At 36.5% G+C, this 23,082-nt stretch overlaps 1 protein-coding gene across 2 annotated transcripts in view; it reads left to right on the top strand.

Annotated features, from left to right (window-relative positions):
• LOC115065857 (uncharacterized) overlaps positions 1–23,082 on the top strand; it is a 150,471-nt gene that overhangs the window by 55,978 nt on the left and 71,411 nt on the right. For both annotated transcript variants that reach the window (XM_049450169.1, XM_049450168.1), the window contains one exon: positions 14,214–14,365. In XM_049450169.1, coding sequence (XP_049306126.1) covers positions 14,214–14,365 — 152 coding nt within the window. The remainder of the gene's footprint in view (positions 1–14,213; positions 14,366–23,082) is intronic.

The following is a 23,082-nucleotide window of genomic DNA, read 5'->3' as shown; positions in this document are numbered from 1 at the left end:
GACTCGTTAATAAAAGTCAAACATTCGTGTGTAATCAAACTAATAAATGGCAAACATTATGTCAAATTTTGTTTTCATAAAATAAGATCTTGCGAGAGAACGAAAAAATTATCTGTTTCTGGCAGGAACAATCTTGTCAGACAACATAAACTTTGCATAAACTGTCTGTCGAATGCTCATACGACAACAGACTGTGAAAGCAAGTTCAATTGTGTATATTGTCAACGAAGACATCACTCATTGCTTAATATTACCAATTTTCAAAATATGAAGCAAAGTCAATTTCAAATACACGGGGTTCGTCGCTACAACCATGTTGCTCTAAAGCAGCAAAAATTTAAGTGCTTCATTCAGAAAATGAAAGCAAAATTCTTTTACCCACTGCGGTCATCACCATTGAACATAAGGGTGATTTATTCAAACTAAGAGCACTAATAGATCAAGGCTCTCAAATATCCTTTATATCATCAAAAGGCTCAAATTTCCAATAAACCATTCAAATTTCCAAATTTCTGGAATGGGCGGAAGAATTATCCAAAACTCAAACAAATTATGCCTAGTCACCATCCAAATGCGGATATTAGAATAGATGCAGAAGCCATCGTTCTACCGCAACTTACAAAATTTGCATCCAAGCTATAAAGTAAATAAAATAGTCAGACCTCAAATTAGCAAATCCCAATTGTCATACCCCATCATAAATCGACACAATACCTTGAGTATAGAGAAAATACATTATTGGTTGGATTTTAAGTGGCCAAGTCACTGATAAAATAAATTCTTTCATTACACAAGTTGAAAATATCTCAAACGAGTTTTAAACAATCAACTTAAAAAATTCTCGTAAATAGAATAGTTACCACAAATCACCCAATCTTCAGAAGACAAGGCGTGCGAAGCCTACTACAAGTCCGCAACAACAAGAAACAAAGACCATCGTTATGTTGTGCGGCTTCAGCACTCCAGCAATTTCTAAGCTTGGAAAAAAACTGATAAAGCAAAGTGAGCTCAGATGAGCATATGATAAAGTGACGGATGAATATCTTGACCTCAATCATATGGAAGAAGCTGTACCATATAAAAAAGTATCTAAAGGTAGACATCATGGACCAATGCGACCTCACAAAATTACAACAAAAGTACGAGTGGTTTTCAATGCCACAAGGAGTACAAGCTCAGTCAAATCACTATACTATACACAGGGCCATCATTACAACCTGTTAAGTTGCTAATTCTAAATTGGCGCATGTTAAATTCGTTTTCAATCGGGATGTAGAAAAGATAGTTAGGCAAATTCTAGTACATGAAGATGACCAAGATATCCAACGCATAGTCTTCCGGAAATCAAACACTAGTCCAATTAGCATTACAAACTTAAAACAGTAACCTTTGGCATCAATTGCGCACCCTATTTGGCTGTATTACATGAAGTGGCAAAAACAAATAATTCAAATTCAGTAGTTCAAACTCATCTCAAATTAACTGATCATAAAATGTATCTTTGATCAGACTTATGGTTCGAAAAACCACTTTATACCTGGAAGACTTATGTATCCAATCGAATATCTGAAATCTATGACTTAGTTGGCTCAGCAAAATGGCAACATGTTGCAAGTTCAGATAACCCAGCGAATCTTGGAGTCACTACACTCTGATGGAACGGTCCCACATGGCTAACAGAATCACAAAAATTCTGGCCAAAGTCTCCCGCTTGGAATATAATACTGACGGAAAGTCGGAAAATTGAAAATTTTAATATCACTTCAGAAGAGGATGATATTCTCCACTGATTTTCACCATTTCCTAGAGCACTAAGAGTAGTAGCTTGCATTTCTGCATTCACCTAAAGACTTAAACGAAAAATTAAAGGAATACCAAGTGATCTTTGCGTACAACTAACGCATTCCGACTTGCAACATGCCAAAGTTAGTCTCATCGCATACAACCGGACTCACTATTTCAGTCAAGAGAAAACAAAGTTGCTCGAAAGACAACCACTCGAAAAGGGAAGCTCTCTTCTTCATGGATACTAAGGGATTAATAAGGGCAAATGGAAGATTAGCGAACTCCAGCCTTAGTTATAATGAATGACATCCCATCATTATTCCAGAGAAATCCCGCTTTTCTATTTCTAATATATCTCCACCAGCTTACACTGCGTGGTGTGCATTGCTTAGTGCAACAAATGGTCCGTCAAGAATTTTATATACCGCGACTAAAGCCATAAATCAAAAGGACGATTTTCATATGTAAACCATGTACCATGTGTAAATACAAAATGCGTACGCAAATCATGGAAGCTTTACCACCTAAACGCTGCAATTATGTTCTCCCTTTACCATCACTGGGGTTGATTTTGCTGCACCTTTCCAGATAAAGGCCTCGATGTTAAGATCTTCTTCATTTAGAAAAGGGTATGTGGCTGTCTTTGTATGTTGTGCGAGAAAGGCACTACACCTCGAGCCTTGTTCAGATCTGACTATTGCGGCTTTTCTTGCAGCATTTGCACGCTTTGTTAGACGACGCGGATTTTCTTTAAAAATTATGAGCGACAATGGGGAAAAACTTTGTTCGACCTCAAAGGGCAACAGAGAAGGAGTTTATAAACTTTATGAAAGAAGTCTCCCCTGGAATTGTTAATAAATATGCACACCAAGGGATCGATTGACGGTTTATAGCTCAATGTTCTCCAAACATGGGTGGACTCTGGGAATCTTTAAGTCCCATTTAAAGAAAATGGTAGGAGTCATAAACTCAATTATCAGGAATTTACGACCCCTCTCGCAAGACCTCTCTGATTTCACAGCCCTCACACCAGGCCATTTCTACAGAAGAGCTTCTCTTTTCGCCATACCTGATACAGAAGAAGACGCACTCACTTTAATCAATGGATGGGAAAGAATCAAGATTCTCCATAACGAATTCAGCCACAGATAGAAGGAAGACTATCTCAAAGATCTCGATAAGAGATATCGAGGAAAAATGACCTAAAAGGAAGCCAATGCAGGAGAATGCGCCATCATACAGGAGGTATGCCTGCTTCCAACGCAATGGCGACTAGGCCGCACTGAAAAGGTTTATCGAGGATCAGATTTCATATAAGAGTAGTCGATGTACGAACACAAACCGGCATATTAACTCGACCAGTCATAAAACTGTTGTGTTTTCTTTCAAACAACTAAGAAAAACTTCAACAAAATCAGCAAAATTAATCAAAAAATTAATAATCAATACCACGAATTCGTAAAATTCGAAATAAAATCGTTATAATTTAAGACACAAAACAAACAAAAAAAGCACGAAAAAAATAAAATTATCAATTAAAAGCTATTGGAGCCACAGGGGCTTCTATGTTGCAGCCTGTGCCATTACCCACTCGCGCTGAAACGATGCACCATATTCCAGATTATGAAGCCCGCTCAAAGAAATCAGGTTGCAAGAGCCTACGGGCATTGCATGACCTGCCTGGCAGATGACTACGCCACCATAAAGTGCTGTGCCGACGGTGCATGTCAATACTGCCAAAGGCCACATCACACTCTATTTCACCGATTTCCCAGCCGATCCAATCTAACACACACCAACACCCATAAGAGACCACGCTGCGATCCAGCCCAGCGACGATGACGCACCAAGCCAACCACAGCACGTTCACGGCCATCTTCGCTACTCCACGCTCATCGCCAGCAACAACGACGCTCAATAGGGTTGAGCGCAATACCGTGCAACAGCTGCAGAGTCTTCTAGCCGAACCGTATCTTCCTCATTCTATTGAATCCGTGAACCAATACGTTCGAGCGCAAATTTTCATCTTTTCACCGCAACATCCGCACTTTCTTTTTTGTTAAACCGCCAAGTGACGGAGTAACGAAAATCCCCGATTTCGCCAGCAGTGTCGCGCAGTGTGTTTCGCGGAAAACCAAATAAAAATAACTAACTTTAATAATAATAAAAAATTGTATACAGAGAGTGTGAGTTATAATTAAGATCAGTGCCTTTTCATTTCGCATAAATATACCGTAAGTATACCAGTGCCACACGTGAACAATCGGAATCGTAACATTTTTATATACACATATACTCTATATAACATATACACTGACTGACAAATTCGGCATAAGATAAGAAAAAAAGAAAATTATTATACTCGTACGTAGTGCAATCGTCAATCATATGGAAGAAAGTCAGTCGGATGTTCGAAAAGCCTGGTAATATGGAGGGTAGGTCATGTTTTCGCCCAATTGTATCTATTTTAGGTACAAACTGTACTGTTATGAGTAAAACATATTCGGCAATTGTCATTGAGATAACTCAAATATTGGCCGATATATCCAGAATAAAGTTCCATGAAAGTTCGAAAATCCTTATAGAGTATTAGATATATGGAGTTCAGAGAAGTGTTGAATCGATTCAACTCTTTTTGACACACAGAAATAATATTGTCTGAATTTCAATTCTATATCCTACACATTGACCGATATGGTCAAATGTCCACTATAGATATTCTGGTTCACATATGTGGTACCTTGGGGAGTGAACAGTTTTGTTAAGATTTGGCCTTGACAATGTTCGCTGTAGAACCTCGGTAAATGGTGGCTTTAACAGTTGTAGTCCGATTTTGGCAACGTTAGGACACAAAGTGGTATACCGTAAAGGCACTATTCGTGCAAAGTTTTATCCCAATGAATTTATTTTTGATTTATTTGTATACATGAAAATTAAATGACCATATAGAATTTAAAATTGTGTTATATGAGGAGTATGTGTGCTTTTAGTCCGATTTCGTAGGAATGAAAAGTTAATATTACGTAGTAATCAATATCGGACTTAAGAAATGGTGTTTCTCTTAAATCTAGGGATAAAATTTAGTGGTGCATTCATTTTCTGATTTATCGCCCTTTTAGCAGGTAGGTAGGAGTGCTGCCACTTTGGGCTCAATTAGTGGCGGGTATGCCATTTTGATGCACTTTCAGCGGACTTTTACAAACATGCCATCTCGTTTCACCTTCATGTTCAAACCACTTTGTGCTTTCGATGAACTTATACTTATATACATACTAGCTGACCCGGCGAACTTCGCCCCGCCCTATTTTTTTTTTTTTTGGAAGTCATAGACTCGTATAACTTTACCACAAATAATATAAACTTCAAACAACGCATTTTCATTTAATGTTTTTAATGTTTGTAGCGCCATCTACTGTAACATAGCGCACTCAATACCGCTGTTAGCGCCACCAACTGGTGGATAGCTCTTTGCTAATAATAAACAAATAATTTGCAATAAATAAATAATGCGACTATAAGGAGAATTATAAACTATCCTATCTTTCAAGTTGGACCAAACTGCACACAGTGTTAAAAATTTCATTAAAATCGGTTCAGTAGTTTAGGAGTCCATCGCAAACAAACAATGTGACACGTGATTTTTATATATTAAGATGTATATGTTCAAATATCATTGAACATGCAAAATCCGAAATACAATTAAAAATAAATATCTTTTTTGAAACATACATACATACATACGTATGTACATAAACAACCACATGCATTTAAATCAGCGTTGTCCACGGCCTATGCGCACAATAGCGCACGGACAGTGCCAGACACCTCACACCAACATGTCGCGACAAGTGTCTGTGAAAGCACGATTGTGCTACTGTATTCAACTTCGTAGGCAAGCAAAGAAGAATTTTGCGATCAGTTGACGCTAGAATAACCAACACAAGCATAACGTGCACACAGTCACGTTGGACAACACTGATTTAAATGCAATGTGCATCTAAATAATAATAAAAATATATGGGCCACAAGTCATAAATTTACAGAAGAGATAACATTAAACACACACACACACATGTATTGTATTGTACAGTTGAAAACAAACACATGTGGTGTGCCGTAAATATACATACATATGTTTAATTAGAACTAAGAACTTAAAAATAGTATATAAGGTTTACATTTTAGAAATAAAATTAGAATGAATAAATTCTCACTCGATGAAGGTCTTTTCATTTCCCCCCACTAGGGTTGCCAGGTGGTCTGGATTCGTCTGGATTGTCCAGATATTTGTGTTGCTGTCCAGAGTCCAGACAAAGAAGTCTTTGTCCAGATTTATTTGTTTCTTTTTTTCTCTTTTTTCATTATTTTTATATTGACTTGTTTTTTGAAGTTATTTTTTAGTTATTTCCATTATCATGTGTCTCAACGTGTTGTAAAAGGTATATTTGGAGTTAGAATATCGATAATTATCGAACGCAGTGAGAATACATAATGCATTGAACACTTAGACAACAGCGAGCGACAAGCAGCATCTCTCAAACTGGAAATACACACGTTCTTACGGGGCATCTCGACACGATAGAATTTATAGAATACTAGCTGACAAACGAATTGCTATTGCCATTGCCAAATCTGTACGTGGGCATCATTTGCGCAAAGGCGTAGGATAGGTAGGTTCGAGCTGATGTAGCGCATGCCTTGAGCTCCTACCAGCAATAGATAGATTACTGCTGGATTGGCCTGCTATCAAAAGATATTTTATTTTAAACAAAAAAAAGAAAACTGTCGCAGGGAGCTATGGGATTTTGTTACCAGAGGGGTTTCGAATATTGATGTAATGAATGAAAACGAAGAATGCTTTGAAGAAGGTATTACGGAAGCATATTTATATTTTGCGCAAAATGTTTTGCACGATTTTCATGTGGCAATCAAAGTATTGGAATCTGATTCATGCACAATTGTTGAAGTCGACTGTAATGGAAAAATTAAGAATAGGCCTCAAAAATAGACTGAATGATACTTTTTTTGGGAATAAGGCAAATACATTGATGCGCAAAATGAACCCAGATGACAAAGATGAATTTAAACAACAAGCGGAAATATTCCTAACAAAAACATTAAACTACTTAGAAGCTAAGTACGATTACGGCGAGAATTCAATTATGAAACAGTTATCTTTGTTTTGTATCAAAACAAAATTATGCACATGGACTGAATTAAATGATGTGATATCAAACTTAAATATATGTAACGATATTAATTGTGATGAGTTATATACTGAATATTGCTCCTTACGTAATATTTACGACAATTTGCCAAAAGACATTCCAAATGATAAAATATGGTCTAATTTTTTTTTCAAAATACAATGAAAATGAAATGAAAAATATGAAAAAAATTATTTCATTCATATTTTCCATACAAATTAGCAACGCTTTTTGTGAAAAAATATTTAGTTTATTTAATAATTTATTTTCGAAAGAAAGGAACAAAATGCTTATAGATCTAATAAAATAAGAGCTTTTAATAGGACAAAATTTATCTGAAAATTGTAATGAATTTATAAAATTTTTGAATACAGAAAAAGGCATAAAATTGGCTAAGGCGTTAAAAAGTAATAACAAATATACATTTTGAAATATGTATTATACCTATACGTACTTATTAATATGAATTTATATATGTTTTTTTTTAATATAATAAATTTTGTTTTTTTAAATAATTGACTTATTTAATTTGTTCGCGGTGTCCAGACAAGTCCATTTTTTTTTTTAATTCTGTCCAGTTAATAACGATTTTCTATCTGGCAACCCTACCCCCCACCAGAGGTAAGGAATGTTAAATCTTTGTTGAGTTATACACATTTTTGGTCCTTCGAGCCGGATTTAGTTGTCGGCCAAAATTGTACTTACAAAACAGGCAAAATACAAAAAAGCCCTGTTCAAAATACAGGCAAATTAAAACAAAAATAATTGTAAGACGGGAGTATATTCTCTCATATTAACATCATGACAAATAAATTCAAATCAGATATATTTGATTTGGATCTTGGAATCTTCATATTCAAGAGGAAAATTCAACTCCTCAGAAAAGTAATGAATGATCTATACAAAGTCACTGCAATAAAAAGTGATAATATTAAACATTTGGAAATTGTGTTTCTTCAAATGCGCAATTTTCACACAATGTACTTTTCAAACATTTTTCTTGAAATAGAAAACTTGTCTTTTGAAATAACGGCGGAGTATTTCCAAAATCTCAAACTTTGTAAATCGAGATTAAAAGAAGGAGAGCCCGAAATTACGTACAGTTCTCTTCAGCGTGATGTGCTGTTGGAAGATTATACGATAGAAGAAGAACCAGAAATTTTGTACCGTTTTGACTCGGATTTAAAATGTACAAATGTTGCAATTTTTTATCTACCTTGTATATATCCATCTTCTGCTGAGGAAGAAACAGCAGAAGTAATAGAGGAAGACAAAAAACAAAAAAATGAAGTTGAAGAAGAAGAAGAACCACTTGAAGAACTTCATAAACAATCAAAAACTGAAAAAAAACAAACTGAGTTGGTGTCTCTTGCGGCAGACTCACATTTTTAGGAAATGTGGGAAAGTGCAGTCCAGGATAAATTGATTGAAGATAAGGACGAAGCTAAAGAAACTGATCACATTGATGATGCTAAAGCGCATGAGAAGGAAGAGGAAATTAAAGTTCTACACAAACCAACACAATTGCCGAAAAAACGCAAAGGTGTTTTAGAAGAGCCAGATGAAGACGTTTTTTTTTTTTTTTATAGTAGGAGGAAGCATCGAAAGCCAGAGTGCGGGACTTTAATCCGCTAAACCTAACCTACTCCCACCTTATGTCTCTCCCACGGGACCACTGGACAAAGTATTACTTCATGGGAGAGAAGAAGACGTTTAAGTCTCCTCTATTGCACGGACTGACTGACGCCTAATCTGTTCTAATTGTCTCAATTTTGTCATAATTTGATATGCCGCTTCACTGACTGCTTTCCACTTTACAGAGGACTCGCACATAAGTGCTGTCAAATTTTCCACCGTGATACTACCTCCAAGGGTGGTTTTCAGCTTTTCCCTTATGCTTGAAAACCGAGGGCAATAAAAGAACACGTGTTCAGAGTCTTCTCTACACTCTGAACACGTCGGACAGTATGGACTAAAGTCATGACTATATTTGAAAAGGTAGCTTCTGAAGCAACCATGCCCACTGAGTATTTGGGTAAGATGGAAATCCAGATCCCCATGTTGTCTACCTATCCACGAGTGTATGTCCGATATCAGTCGATAGGTCCACCGTCCTTTGCATGAAGTTTGCCACCGCTGCTGCCACATTGCAATGCTTTTATTTCTCTCTTCTCTTTTTGCTATGGTAGACGTCTCTGATAAATTATATATTCGCGCGAATTCGTCTCCCTGGATGTCAATCGGTGCCATACTGGCTAATACCTCGGAGGCGTCATTTGAAATAGTTCGGAAAGCACTTATGACTCGTATTGCTAAAAGCCTATGCACTGTGTTAATTGGTCTACTATATGATTTTGTTTCTAGCGCCTGTATCCATATTGGAGCCGCATACAGGATCACTGAACTTATTGCCTTAGCTATTAAACATCGTCGGCTGGAACGAACACAGCCTTTATTAGCCATCATTCTAGATAACGCATTATATATTTTATTCGCTTTACGTGTCGCATTCTCCAAGTGTTCTTTGAACTTGAGCCTTGAGTCCACTATTACCCCAAGATACTTCAGCTGCGGCTGTGAAGTAATCTCACATTCTCCTATGGTTAACGATATGTTCTCTTCAATTTTCCTAGAGCTTATGAGCAATACTTCTGTTTTCTGCTCAGCCAGCTCTAGACTCATGGTAGTAAACCATCGGCGCAAGCCATTTATGCTATCATTGCATTTAACCCGGAGGTCATCCAGATGTTTGGCTACAGCTACCACTATGAGGTCATCCGCATATGCGATTGTTTTCACATTTTTTGGTTGCGGTATTCTTAACACCCCGTCGTACATCAGGTTCCATAGCAGCGGGCCTAAAACCGAGCCTTGCGGTACTCCACTGGAGATAGTGTAGCTCTGAGTGCCCTCGTCCGTCTCGAATAGCAATCTCCTATTTTGAAAGTAACTCATTATAATATTTATCAGATAAGGAGGAGCTTGTATATCGTGCAGAGCTGTTATTATATTTGCCCATTTTGCGGAGTTGAACGCATTCTTCACATCCAGGGTTATTAGCGCGCAGTATTTTTTTGTGCCACCTTTCCATCTTTTTCCACTTATTGCACATTTCGCAGTATCAACTACTTCTCTTAGTGCGTCAATAGTGGACCTCTTTTTAATAAAGCCGTATTGTCTCTCTGATAATCCGCCGGTTTTTGGGTTTGCTAACTCCAAGCGGTTTCTTACAATGCTTTCGTACACTTTTCCAATTGTGTCGAGCATGCAAAGAGGTCGATAAGATGACGGTTCTTCTGGTGGCTTTTTTGGCTTTGGCAGTAGAACCAGACGCTGTATCTTCCACGGATCGGGGAATACCTCTTCTAATATACACGCATTGTACATGTTAACAAATAAACTGGGCCTTAGGGTTATGGCTTCTTTAAGGGCTCTATTTGGTATACCATCTATTCCTGGCGCTTTGGAGTTTTTGATCTTTTTCGCAATAGCCAATAGTTCGTCTTTTGTGACTAGTAGGGGTGGCTCCGTAGCTTCGTTTCGTCTAATATAAGAAATGGGGGGCATGTGTCGGGAATAACGCTTCGACAACGTTTTTCATAAATAATGCATTCTTGGGTTGCTTCGACTTATTTTTGAACTTTGACATACAAATTTTGTATGCCGTTCCCCAGGGGTCTATGTTGGCTTCTTCGCAGAGCTTTTCGAAACAGGATCTCTTACTACGGATAATAGCTGACTTCAGGAGCTTTTTTTGGCATTTAAATGCTTCTCTAAGGCTGAATTCGTTATCACTTCCCAGATTACGCTGTAGGCGGCGTCTAGCTGAGTGACAGAGCTTCCTCAGCTTGGCAATTTCGTCGTTCCACCAGTATACCGGCTTTCGATTGTTATAGTATCTCGTCCTGCGCATAGTTGCATCGCAAGCTGCAACTAGTTCTTTCCGCACAGCGGATACTAAGTGGGCTGCGTTTTCGCCTGATGCATTTGCCGTACTCCAGACGCTCTGGAAAACGTCGGTTTCAAATTCCTTTTGACGCCAACTTCGTTTTCGAGAGGTATTTCTCGGACAGCGTTCCGTTTCCTGGGAGAACGAAACTTCGGCAATTATCGCCATATGGTCGCTATTTGTATACATGTTTGACACCTTCCACTTAGTATGCCTGCTAAGCGCGTCGTTAGCAAACATTAGGTCTATTATTGATCCTTTATTTCCCTTTTGAAAGGTATTTTGTGTGCCACTGTTTAAAATCATAAGGTTTGTTTGGCTCAGAAATTCTAGAATGAGACGACCACGATGGTTTGTAATTCTGCTACCCCAAGCAGTAGACCATGCGTTAAAATCTCCCGCTATTATTATTGGCGATTTGCTTCTGATTTCTAGAGACAACTCCAGGAGGAAATCTTCAAATTCGCTAATTGTTGCACTAGGACGAGCATAGCAGCTTACAAAAAATATTCCTTGTATTTTCGCCCATGTAAAGCCATTATGGGTTTCTTTGGAGCGAGATGCTGCTTTGCCACTTATATCTTTACACCAAGTGCTTTCCGAACGTTGAGAATATTGTTCGCTTAATATGGCGACATCTATGTTTTCTTCTAGCACCGTCTGTTTAAGAAGGTCTTGTGCTGCAGCGCAATGATTGAGATTTAGTTGCAATATCTTCATTTTTTCGTTGACTTCAACATATCTGCGTATTTAGGACAGGCCGTACTTAGGACAGAGTGTTCCCCTTTGCAGAGCATACAACTCGGGGAATTCGTGCATGTCTTTGCCATGTGACCTGGGGTTCCGCAACGAGTACAAAGGGATGATCTATCAATGGGGCTGCTACATTTGTGTGCTATATGCCCTAGTTGGAAGCACCTAAAACAGCGTGTAATAGGTGTAAATTCCCGGAGACGACAGATAGACCACCCGATCTTTACTTTACCGCACTTAAGTAACGTTTTAGCATCCTCAGCTCGTAGGAAAATATGAGCTATTTGAGTGCCACTTCGAGTTTTCCGCAAATTTTTTATATTTTGCTTCCCCAGGTTTTGGATCCCACACTCCTTTTGTAATGCCTCGCAGATTTCTTCAGGTGTGGTTATCTCATCCAGGTCTTTGCACGTAATAGTAACATTATGCGTTTTTGGCTGTATTACGGCCATCTCACCAATAACTCCTTCTAGGGCGCTTTCGAACGTGTCGGCTCTCTTTTCTGCTTGATTTTTCAGTTCAATTAGCAGGTCTCCTTTGAGGGTTTTTCTAATGTACCTCACGTTTGAACCCAATTCTTCGAGGCCTCTGTCGCATTTTATTTCTTCAGGATATCCGCATACGACGCTCCCTCCTTTTTTGTTAATATTATAGCGTCTGGTTTCGATCTGATTCTCTTCTCGATCGGTTTCTTCTTTCTAACGACGTCTACCCATTTCTCGCCTGCGGGCTTATCTCCCAAACTGTCTTTCTGCATGCATTCAGTGACCTCACTATATGTTGCTTGCATTTTATAACTCATGTTTTTCGGCTTCTTGGTTGGTGGCAAATATCCCAATATCTCGCGAGGTCTCTTTGGGGCATTTTTATCACTTTGGACAGGGGATACCTGCGACGCCTTTCCTACCATAACTCTTTTCGACGGATTCTTAAAGACGTGGATATTAAAGCCGCTGACGATGTAGGCATGACAGCAGAAGAAACAGAACCGAACCCAAAAGCCAAGACGAAAAAAAAGGATGGGATGTTTGCCGACAAAACAAGTGCAATAATCACCGAAAGACGGAATCAGTGGAGCAGAGTACACAAAGATGCAAAATGAGAAAGGTAAAATCAAAGATACACAGTCGTCGGATGTAAAAGAAGAAAAGCCGACAGGACACGAATTTGAAAAAATAGTTACGAACAAGCTATCGCTGATACAACATTGGAAGGCTCATAGTCATCGTGAACGTTACTTAGTTTACGACCAAGACAGGATCGCAAGCTGTTGTCACCTTTCTAGCAGTCACATTTGGCGTCCGGCAAAATTGAACATGTTCGTTTTCTTAAATAAGATAAGTTAAACAATTTATAATACTTAAGATCATGAAAGCATATACAGTCCACTAATTTTAGATAATCATTTCTTTCCCTCAGCAATATGTTCAAATATCATTGAACATGCATACTTATCAGCAAAGCCGAAATACAATTAAAAATAAATATCTATTTTCATACATGCATTTAAATGCAATGTGCATCTAAATAATAATTAAAATATTTAGGACACAAGTCATAAATTTACAGAAGAGATAACATTAAACACACCTACACACATGTGTTGTATTGTACAGTTGAAAACAACCCCATGTGGTGTGCCGTAAATATACATATGTTTAATTAGATAACTAAGAACTTAAAAAAAGTATATAAGGTTTACATTTTAGAAATAAAATTAGAATGAATATATTCTCCCTCAATGTAAGACGTTTCATTTCCCCCCACCAGTGATAAGGAATGACAAGTTCTTTTTTGAGGTCAATGTTTGATAATACACACAAATCAAACAATATACATACATATATACTTATATCCGCCATGCTTTTTGTGGACAGCAATTCAAGGTTTAGTGCCTGATGTGTTAAAAATATTCTATGTCTGGTTAATACTAGAGCTGGTCATTCACAGAGAAAGTAGAAAAAAAAACTATTCCTGGAGCTATGTATTAAATCCTTAGTATCATATTTTTGCGTATTTACTTCGTTATCTCTCAGCTGTGAGTTCATAGTGAGTATTAGGGTAATTCAAAAAAAAATTTGATTTTTTTTTTCAACTCAAAATTCTCCCTCTAACCAGGCGCTGTAGCTTAACTCTAAGAGGTCGTTTTTTTTTTTTTTAGATTCCCATTCATTTAACATAGGAATTTTCGTTTTTTCATTCAAACTAAAATTTCAGCAATTAATTATCGTTTCTCAAAAATAACCATCACATATTCAGAAAGTTGACTTTTCAAACTTTAAAAATTTCTGCGGCAAAGTTTGATTATCTCAATTATATGATTAAACGTAGTAATTTGAAATTTGGAATTTTTTCAATAAAAATAATAAAAGTTTCTGAGAATAATAATTTTATCGCCGAAATTTTTAAAGTTTGAAAAGCCACTTTTTTTGTGAGCTTAAAAATATTCATATACATATGTACGAGTATATTGTGGTTATAATAAGTAAATAATGTATTGTTCATCTTTTTAATTACAGCTAGATATTATTGCACAAAAATCCTTGCGATTACTCAAACTATTTTCCAGTACATATGATAATTATTCTTGCTACTACTACCTCATCTGCGAAAACAGTGATACTGTTAGAAATCAACTAACGGACCACGCATTTTGGATTCCCATTTGGAGGTGAGTGGCAAATTGTAAATCACGATATACTGAAGTTTAAACAGAATTCTAAACATTCACTAGGAGTAACAGTTTTCCAATAGGGATGAAATGAGTGTCGTTTCGGCCTTTTTTAATACGCTACTATCTGTATTTTTTACGAGTACTCTTGCAACTAGTTGCTACAGAGTTTTGTAGTTTTGTTCACTTAACGGTTGTACCGGAGATGGGCGTAATCGGACCATTGCCACGCCCACAAATCGCCATTGACCCAAAACCTATAAAGTGCCATAACTAAAAAACAATTAAAAAGTGGGTGTGACCCCGCCCTCTAATAAGTTTAATATGCATATCTCCTAAAAAGCTTAAGCTACAACGAACAAATTTTTAAGGTATAAATCTTATAAAAATTTCTACCGACAGTTTAAAAACAGTTGAAATCGGATGACAACCCCGCTCACTCCCCATTTAACGGTTCTGTTAAAAACTACTAATAGCGCGATAAATCAATTAGGCAATTCACAAGCTTTGTTGTATGTCTTATGTCATATTTTTAAAAATATTCTTAAAAAATACGACACTAACCATTAGAAAAAAATCTTAACAAAATTTGTATTTTTTAAAAAAGCTACACAACTATGTTTGTGTGCTGTTTTATTTTTTTTTGTATCTTATAAACGTTATCAATAAGTTTCATAAATTTGTACACAATATTTAAATTAAATTTAACAAGACCCATCAACTTTTAAATCCGCACATATCTTCCATTGTTATGTTAGTTCGCTCAGAACGTTGTCTTTGCTTAAGTTTCTTACTATTACAAGATGTCACTTAATGTATAAGTATCAAAGGGTAAATTAAAATATTGACGAAACGTGAGGGAAAAAACATTAAAAAAAAATGGATTAAATTTCAGTTTTTTCTACATATTGGCTATAAGGACACAAAAAACATTAATTTTGGGGTTTACAGTCATCTAAGAACTTAAAGACGGACTTATTCTGAGAAGCTTTGCCAAAGAAAGTTTACCAAAAAAGTCAACATTAAAAAAGATAGAGACCGAAGAAAATGTGCCTTTCTCTTACAATGGGCCACTTTGATGAAAAACTTCAACAAAAATTTTTGTATGAAACCATGATTGTAACTCAAAAAAGTAATGATGCAGTTCGATTCGTAAGACCCGAAATAGGGGGAAACCGTCGAATTTGGTCTTGTCTTTTTTTTTGACTATCACAGTGAAATTATTTGACTTTGTTTTGTTTTTTTTTAATTTTTAAATAAAATCATTTGTAACCACATAAACTTCAAAATATTTTCATATTTCACTTACATATATTCAACTTAATTTACCTGAATATCGTGGTTTCCTTCCATATTAATAACGAAATTTATTAAATTTATTAATTTCAAACACTTAAACGCCAATAATAAGAAAGTAAACAAATACAGCTGATAGTATAGCGAAACGTATAACGTAAAAATTTTGAAAGTTGCACCCGAACTTAACCCTTCCTTACTTGTTTAAGTTAGCTGTTTTTTTTATAATGCAACTTTTTTTAGTGTCCCTACACTCTTAGGTGTTAGGTACTCAAATGTATGTATCGCAGCTTGAAAACTGTTATACTAAAGTGCACAACCCCATTTTCAAACATGTTTATTCAATTATGGCATATATGGTACATGTACATATATAATTTAAACACAGATATTTATATTCTTATTATATTACAACTTTTTGTTAAATTTATAAAGATTCAAAATTTTCTAAAAACAACTTTTTTATTATAAACTATCAGCCTGCTTCATAAGTTAAAACAGTCGTTTTCTAATAATTTGCTTTCTCTGCTCCTGACTTATTGAGTCAGTAAAAAATATTTGATACTTATCCTTTTGACCAGCTGCTCTGCCGGTGATAATTGTTGCTGAAAGTAAATTGTCCTTCAATACCTTAATAGGCAGACTTATACCATTACAATGCTTCAAAAGCATAATTTGAATTGTAATTTTTAAAGTTACTTCATGTGGTGGCAGTCCAGAAGCGTTTAATGAATTTAAAAACTCCTGGGGATAATGGACTGCAAATTGAATATTGGTTACAGGCACCGTAATCAATTCATCAATTTGTATTTTTTTATTTGTCTGGTACTTGTTGAATAATTAGTTTGTTTATTTTATTGACACTATGATTCATTCCTGAATGACACTATTGTTCTAGAACACAACTAATTATCATTTTCGTGCGAATTCTCGATGTCAGGGTATAATGCAACTACTAAAATTTCTGATCTAAGGACTGTTTGACCTAGAGGCTTATCCAGAAGAATGTTACAATTATTGCTTAAAGTTTGAATGGGGAAAATTTCTTCTCCAAGTTCAAACAGTTGCTGTGGAAAATTGCTATCGGTGATTCCATGAAGACGAGATCTCATATTCGTCAGTAATTTTATACTTTCAATCGAAGCCCATATGGGCGGCGATTTTAAGCATCCTTTAATGATATCAGCTCGCAGTTTTAAGACATTTAAAGTACTGACCACGGCCTCTATATGTGCTATATGGCGCATGATGGATTCATCCCCATCCCATCAATGAGGCGTTTACAAAGAGATAAATTCTTGCGGATACTCGTAGAATATATTGTTTATTGCTTCAGATTTACGGATAGCGCAAGTTTAAAAGTCGATTTTTTTTTTTTATTGAAACGTAACAAGGATGTGGTTTTACATTTCATTCAAATTGCAACTAGTGACTAACTTAAACTAACAAGCAATATTTTTCATAATTTATAAGGTACAACATAAAAGCTCTATTAAAAACTTTATTCAAAAACTAAACTTTGTGTTAAAAACTAAATATTATAATGTCTGTTATTTGTTACTTGCTTAAAAGGTCACGAAACGTTGTCCTTTTCAGTCTGCGATTGCTATTTCGAGTTTCTCCCAGTTGTCGGGCTTCAGCGTTTATGTGATTTTGTAACCTTGTAGCATGTTTCGATGCCGTTTCGTGAATGACTTCCCGAACCATTTTTATGCGGAGATCTCGATGTAGATCTGAATTGCGTATGTACCACGGGGCATTTACAATTTTTCGCAGGACTTTGTTTTGGAATCTTTGCACCGCTTCAATGTATAACGGTGCAGCGCATCCCCATAGTTGGATACCGTATGTCCAAATGGGCTTTAACGTTTGGTTGTAGACTAGAATTTTATTTGAGGTAGTTAAGGGTGATTTCCTGCCGATTAACCAGTTTATTTTGTTATATTTTAGTTTAAGTTCTGCAACTTTCCTTTGTATATGCTCCTTCCACTTTATTTTTGCATCCAACGTCAAGCCAAGATATTTCGCTGAGGTGGAGTACGGTATTATCTCATTACCAATATGTAGGGGGATATATGTAGCACTTTTGTTAGTGAAGTTTATATGTACAGACTTCAACTCGTTTAGAGTAATGTTCCATTTCTGTGTCCATTCTACAATCTCGTTGATTGAAGACTGCATTCTGTTCGACGACTCGGATTGATTTTTGCCGGTAGTAATTAAGCAGGTATCGTCTGCAAATGTGGCGATTGTGCAGTTTGGCGGCGTAGGCATATCGCTGGTAAATAGAATGTATAGAAGGGGTCCCAAGACACTTCCTTGGGGTACACCCGTTTTTATTGGCTGTAACGTAGTATACGATTGTCCCTGTTTGATTCGGAAGTAGCGGTTGCTCAGGTAGGAGGCAAGTAGCTCAGTTAGTTGCTGTGGAAAAAGGCGTCTTAATTTATAAAGTAAGCCCTGATGCCATACTCTATCGAACGCCTGCGATACATCAAGAAAAACAGCTGTGCAATTTTCTTTTTTTTCCATCGCATTTTCTATTACATCTGTTATTCGATGAACTTGATCGATTGTGGAATGTTGCGATCTAAATCCAAATTGATGAGTTGGTATGAGGCCATTCTCTTCACTTATGTTCTGAAGTCTTCCTACAATTACGGCTTCAAGTATTTTGGACAAAATAGGCAACAGTGAGATTGGACGATATGACGAGGCCTCTTGGGCGCTTTTTCCGGGTTTTTGTACCATAATGATTTCAGATACCTTCCATGACAATGGGACGTATCTCAGATCTAAGCAAGCGTTTATTATCGATGTAAGTTTTTCTAATGCTTTTCGCGTTAGATTTTTTATTACATCAGCAGTCAACAAGTCGAAGCCGGGAGCTTTTTTTGGCTTACATCTAGTTTTAATGATATTTTCCACTTCTGTAATTGATGCTCGTTGGATTTCTCCTACGTATTGTGATCGTACCAGCTGCGGTAAAGTTCCATGGGTCACAGAGGGACTAAAAGTTTTCATTAGTTTCTCTGAAAAAACTTCCGCTTTTTCTTCGTCAGTTTTGGCCCAGGATCCGTTTGGCTTTCGGAGGGGTGTATTAGACAATATTGGTTTTCTTGCATTTTTTACTGCTTTCCAAAGGGAATAATCGGAACTTTTATTTGGCGTTAATTTCTCAATATAATTAGAAATATTTTGATTCGCGAATATCTTTATTTTGGTACTGAGAACCTTGGTTAAATTGTTCAATTCTGTTTTGTATTGAGGAAAACGCGTTATTTGCCATTTTTTACGTAATTTTCTCTTTTTCTTTATGAGATCTAAAATGTCTGATGGATATTTAGTATAAACACTTTTTTGTTTCGGAACAGGAGTACTTTTCCATGCTGATTCTTGAATCGTTTTCGTAAATATCTCAACTTCATCTTCTAAAATATCTTGAGTTGTTATGTTTACTTTAACATCAATATTTTTGTCGAGCATTACTTTGAAATACTCCCAATCCGTAAGTCTATTAGAGAGATAAGGCGGTATGTCGATTTCTTTTAGATGGCCATTTAGGGTTAGATATACTGGCGAGTGGTCCGAGTTTAAGTCAAATCCATTTTCCATGGTAATGCAAGTCTTGGATATTTGTCGAGTGATGAAAAAGTCGATCAAGTCAGGTAATTTTCTTGTGTCGGAAGGCCAGTAAGTCGGCTTGCCAGTAGACATGAAGTCGCATCCAGTGGACATAGCAGCTTTAAATAGCTCTCTCCCCTTCGGTGTCGTAACTCTTGAACCCCATTGGGAGTGTTTTGCGTTAAAATCACCTCCCATGATGAACTTCCCATGGTGTTTTCGTATAAGTTCTGTGTACATATCCATTTTAATATTGTGTCTAGGTGGGCTATATATTGCGGTAATACTTATTTTTCCGAAAGTGGTTTCAACCGAAATGGTCGTGGTTTGAAATTCTGGTATACTTATATTAATTTCTTCGTTGTGGGGAATATTATCTCTGATAATTATGGCACTCCCCCCTCTCGCATTGTTATTTGGGTGGTTCGAGCAATACGTTTTGTAGTTTTTGAATTTGACGAAAATCTCATTTGTAAAATGCGTTTCTGATATAAGACAAATATCAATTTTTTCTACATGGAGTAATGTCTCTAGTTCTTTGCTACGTTTGAGTAAGCCATTTGCATTCCATGTCATAATTTTTAACGGTTTCATTTTTGCATATTTCTTTCTTTTTGCTGTCGCTCTAATAGAGTAAGTCGTTCATGGGTAAGTTTATTTTGCTCTTCTAGCTTATTAAGCTTGTTGAGAATTATCGATAGATTATTGGTAATATCACTAATAGCATTAGAATTGGTTTGGTTTGCAGACATATGTTGTTGTACGTGATTACTACCTTTAGTTATGCTGGCAAATGAGGGTTTTCCAGCTTGCGGACTTACATTAGTAGCTTCCTTCTGAGGAGCAGTAGAAGCTGTTGTACTTAGGCGTTTTGATTGTTGGTTATGCTCTTTATTTTTTTCGGTCGCGTTTCTAATTTTTTGAAGTTGTTTTGCCACTTCACATCCCCTATAGTTTGCAGGGTGACTTTGATTGCAGTTACAGCATTTTGGCGGTAGATCAGCAGGTTTTGTGCAATTTAGAGTAGAATGATTTCCGGCGCACTTCACACACCTTGGTGGTTTACAACAATAATTTCTAGTGTGACCGAACGCCTGACAGGACTTACATTGCGGCACTAGATTCGATGGCTTGATGGGCTCGAGTTTGACGACAGAATTTAAAATATGCTTAATTTCGTAAATTTTTTGGATGTTCTCTGTTTTTTCGAAGCATACAATAAACATATTTAACGGATTTTTTGTTTTATATTGTAGTTTGTTTATGACCTTCGTAACTTTAAAACCCTGCTTCTGAAGATCTATGACAATGCTTTCAGGCTCACATGAGTGATGTAGGTCTTTTATCATTACGCGTATATCACGCGATTGCTTGTCCTCGTACGAGTACCAAGAAATTTGCGATTCATTTAATTTCTTTGTGAGTATTCTGTAATCTGAACTATCTGTAAGGTTTATTTTGCATGAACTTGGGCCAGTGAGCTTAAGTGTATAAGTATTTTTAACTTCCGCGTTTATCAAGGAACGCATCAAAGGTTGATTAAAATTCTCTGATATAATAATTGGCGGAGGGCGACGACTTATTTTTATAGCTTTTTTACCTTCTGCTGTGTTTTCCGGACTCGGAGAGTTCAGCGTTACATCCGGTGATGAATCTGCTTTACGTTTTTTACTTTCCCTCTTTTTTTTCTTCTTTAATAACCAATTTGTCTCGTTTTCCAACTCATCTTCGTCTGTTTCTGCGACAAAGGTCGATTTTGATGGAGAAGAAGACGTTTCGTTGGTATATTTGTTTAACGATTTCCTCAAGTTTTCATTTTGGAGTTTAAGTTTTGCATTTTCATTTTTTAATTCATTGTTTAATGTCTCTATTTTCGTAATGCGTTCGAGCAGCACAGCTATTGGTTCACATTGTGTTCCCCCACCAGGAGGCGGGGTTTGTATGTCCATAGCGATCTTGTTAAATTGTGGTTACGTTACGTACAAAAAACTGCCTTACCAACTGCTTTACCGACTGTGCGTGCAGATAATGTAGGGTCCCTGGCCACCTACAACTCTGCGTAGACAGCTGGTTTGCCGTGCGACAGAAACAGCTGATAACCACTTTAATTGTGCGGAGGAGAACTTTTTTTGCGCGAAAATTAATGAGTGTTTTTTTAATTTGGTACTTTTTTTGTTATTGTTTTAATATTTAAACGATAAATTAATTATGGTTTTTATATACTTATTTAAACAATTTCAATCGAATTGATGTGCCACGGGTTGTCAGCGATGTAAGGACCTCCGGTGAATCTGCCAGCAAATTTCCACAGCCTGGATTGCAGGTAAATTAAAATAATTGAGGAACAAACTTAGCTGCGACCTTTCACTTTGACACAACTTTTCAACACAAAAGTCGAATGAAATTTGCAAGAAACGTCTTGCCAGCGTTATCTGGGCACCTTTCAAAAGTATATCTTTGAACTCGGACTAACTTTAGCAGATTTTCCTTTGACGCCTATCTTACAAGTAAGTTTAATATTATTAAAATTGGTTGATTAATCTATGTTGTTCTATGAATAAGTAAATTTAATTAATATTTTTTAAGTTAATGTGATGTAAACAATCTGTAGGATTGATTTGGTTGAAGTAAATACTTAGCTCTGATTCTCGCGAAGTTTAGGATAAGATATGTTCGGTTAGAGTATTGTCGCATTCGCATCTTTGCAGTGTTTTGTTGGTGATCAAATGTTCGTGTGTCCAATTCCGAGGCGTATATAAATTGACCTTTTGGTTTTGACGTGTTTGATGGGTAAATGGCGCCTAGGCCATTTACATTGAATTTGGTATATCGGTGATGAAAATTTTTTCAATTAGCTGCCTTTTTTTGTTGTATATATTGGGATATATAGTTTTGGAGGATCTTTTCGGACGATGATGTTAAATAAATGGAAGGAGACTGGGCTAATCTTAAACAATAGTGGACAATAAAGATCAATCCATCTATTATCAGCATTGGATCTACTCCCTCTAATATCTAGTGAAACGATCTGCCCTCCTTTTTCTGCGTCACGACGACGATAACCGGATATCCGTCCTCTACGGTTTGGGTATCGTTGACAAATCGTAGAGGACTTTTCTGTACAAATACTGTTTTTCATACTTGATGTTGTCTCCGCACGGTGCGCGCACCATATTTTTAGTTACACTATTAAACAAGATCTGATCGTTTTGTTGGTTAACTATGACACTATCAATTTCGTGTGGCTGGATTTTTCTTTCTATCCAAAACAGCAAACGACAGTGTGATAAACCTCGTTTCTGCTACTCCACACTTGCTGTATATTTATGAGCTTATTTATCATTAAATGAAAACCTCTTGAAATTATGTCATGACGATTGAAAGACCACTGACAAGATAACAGTTCCATTTACACGTAAAAGTGGCAAATAAGCCGGTCTCCAATAATTTCGTACATAAGTTATTTAATCTTGGCATTTTTATGAAGATAACGTGGGGAACCCGTGAAAGAAAATGGTAAGATTAAGTGTTTTTTCAATATTTTTTTTTTTATATTGATTCTGATTTTTGTTTTAAAAGCCTAGCAACAAGTTATAAAGTCTTAAAAATATTTAAATAAAAACTGGACAAGCTCAAGCAAGTGAGCTTCTTTTAAGGCGTGTTTGATTGCAGGAATGTACTAAAGCATTAGCCAAAAGGTTTGGGTGATCTCGGAGTATATATTTAATTCTGTATGTACTTGATAATTGATTCTCGCGCAAGTTAAAACTTTAACATTTAACTACGCCTTTGCTCAA

This window comes from Bactrocera dorsalis, chromosome 2, assembly GCF_023373825.1.
Source record: "Bactrocera dorsalis isolate Fly_Bdor chromosome 2, ASM2337382v1, whole genome shotgun sequence".
In the NCBI taxonomy this organism is placed as follows: domain Eukaryota; kingdom Metazoa; phylum Arthropoda; class Insecta; order Diptera; family Tephritidae; genus Bactrocera; species Bactrocera dorsalis.
This window is presented reverse-complemented; position numbering and strand designations above follow the sequence as displayed.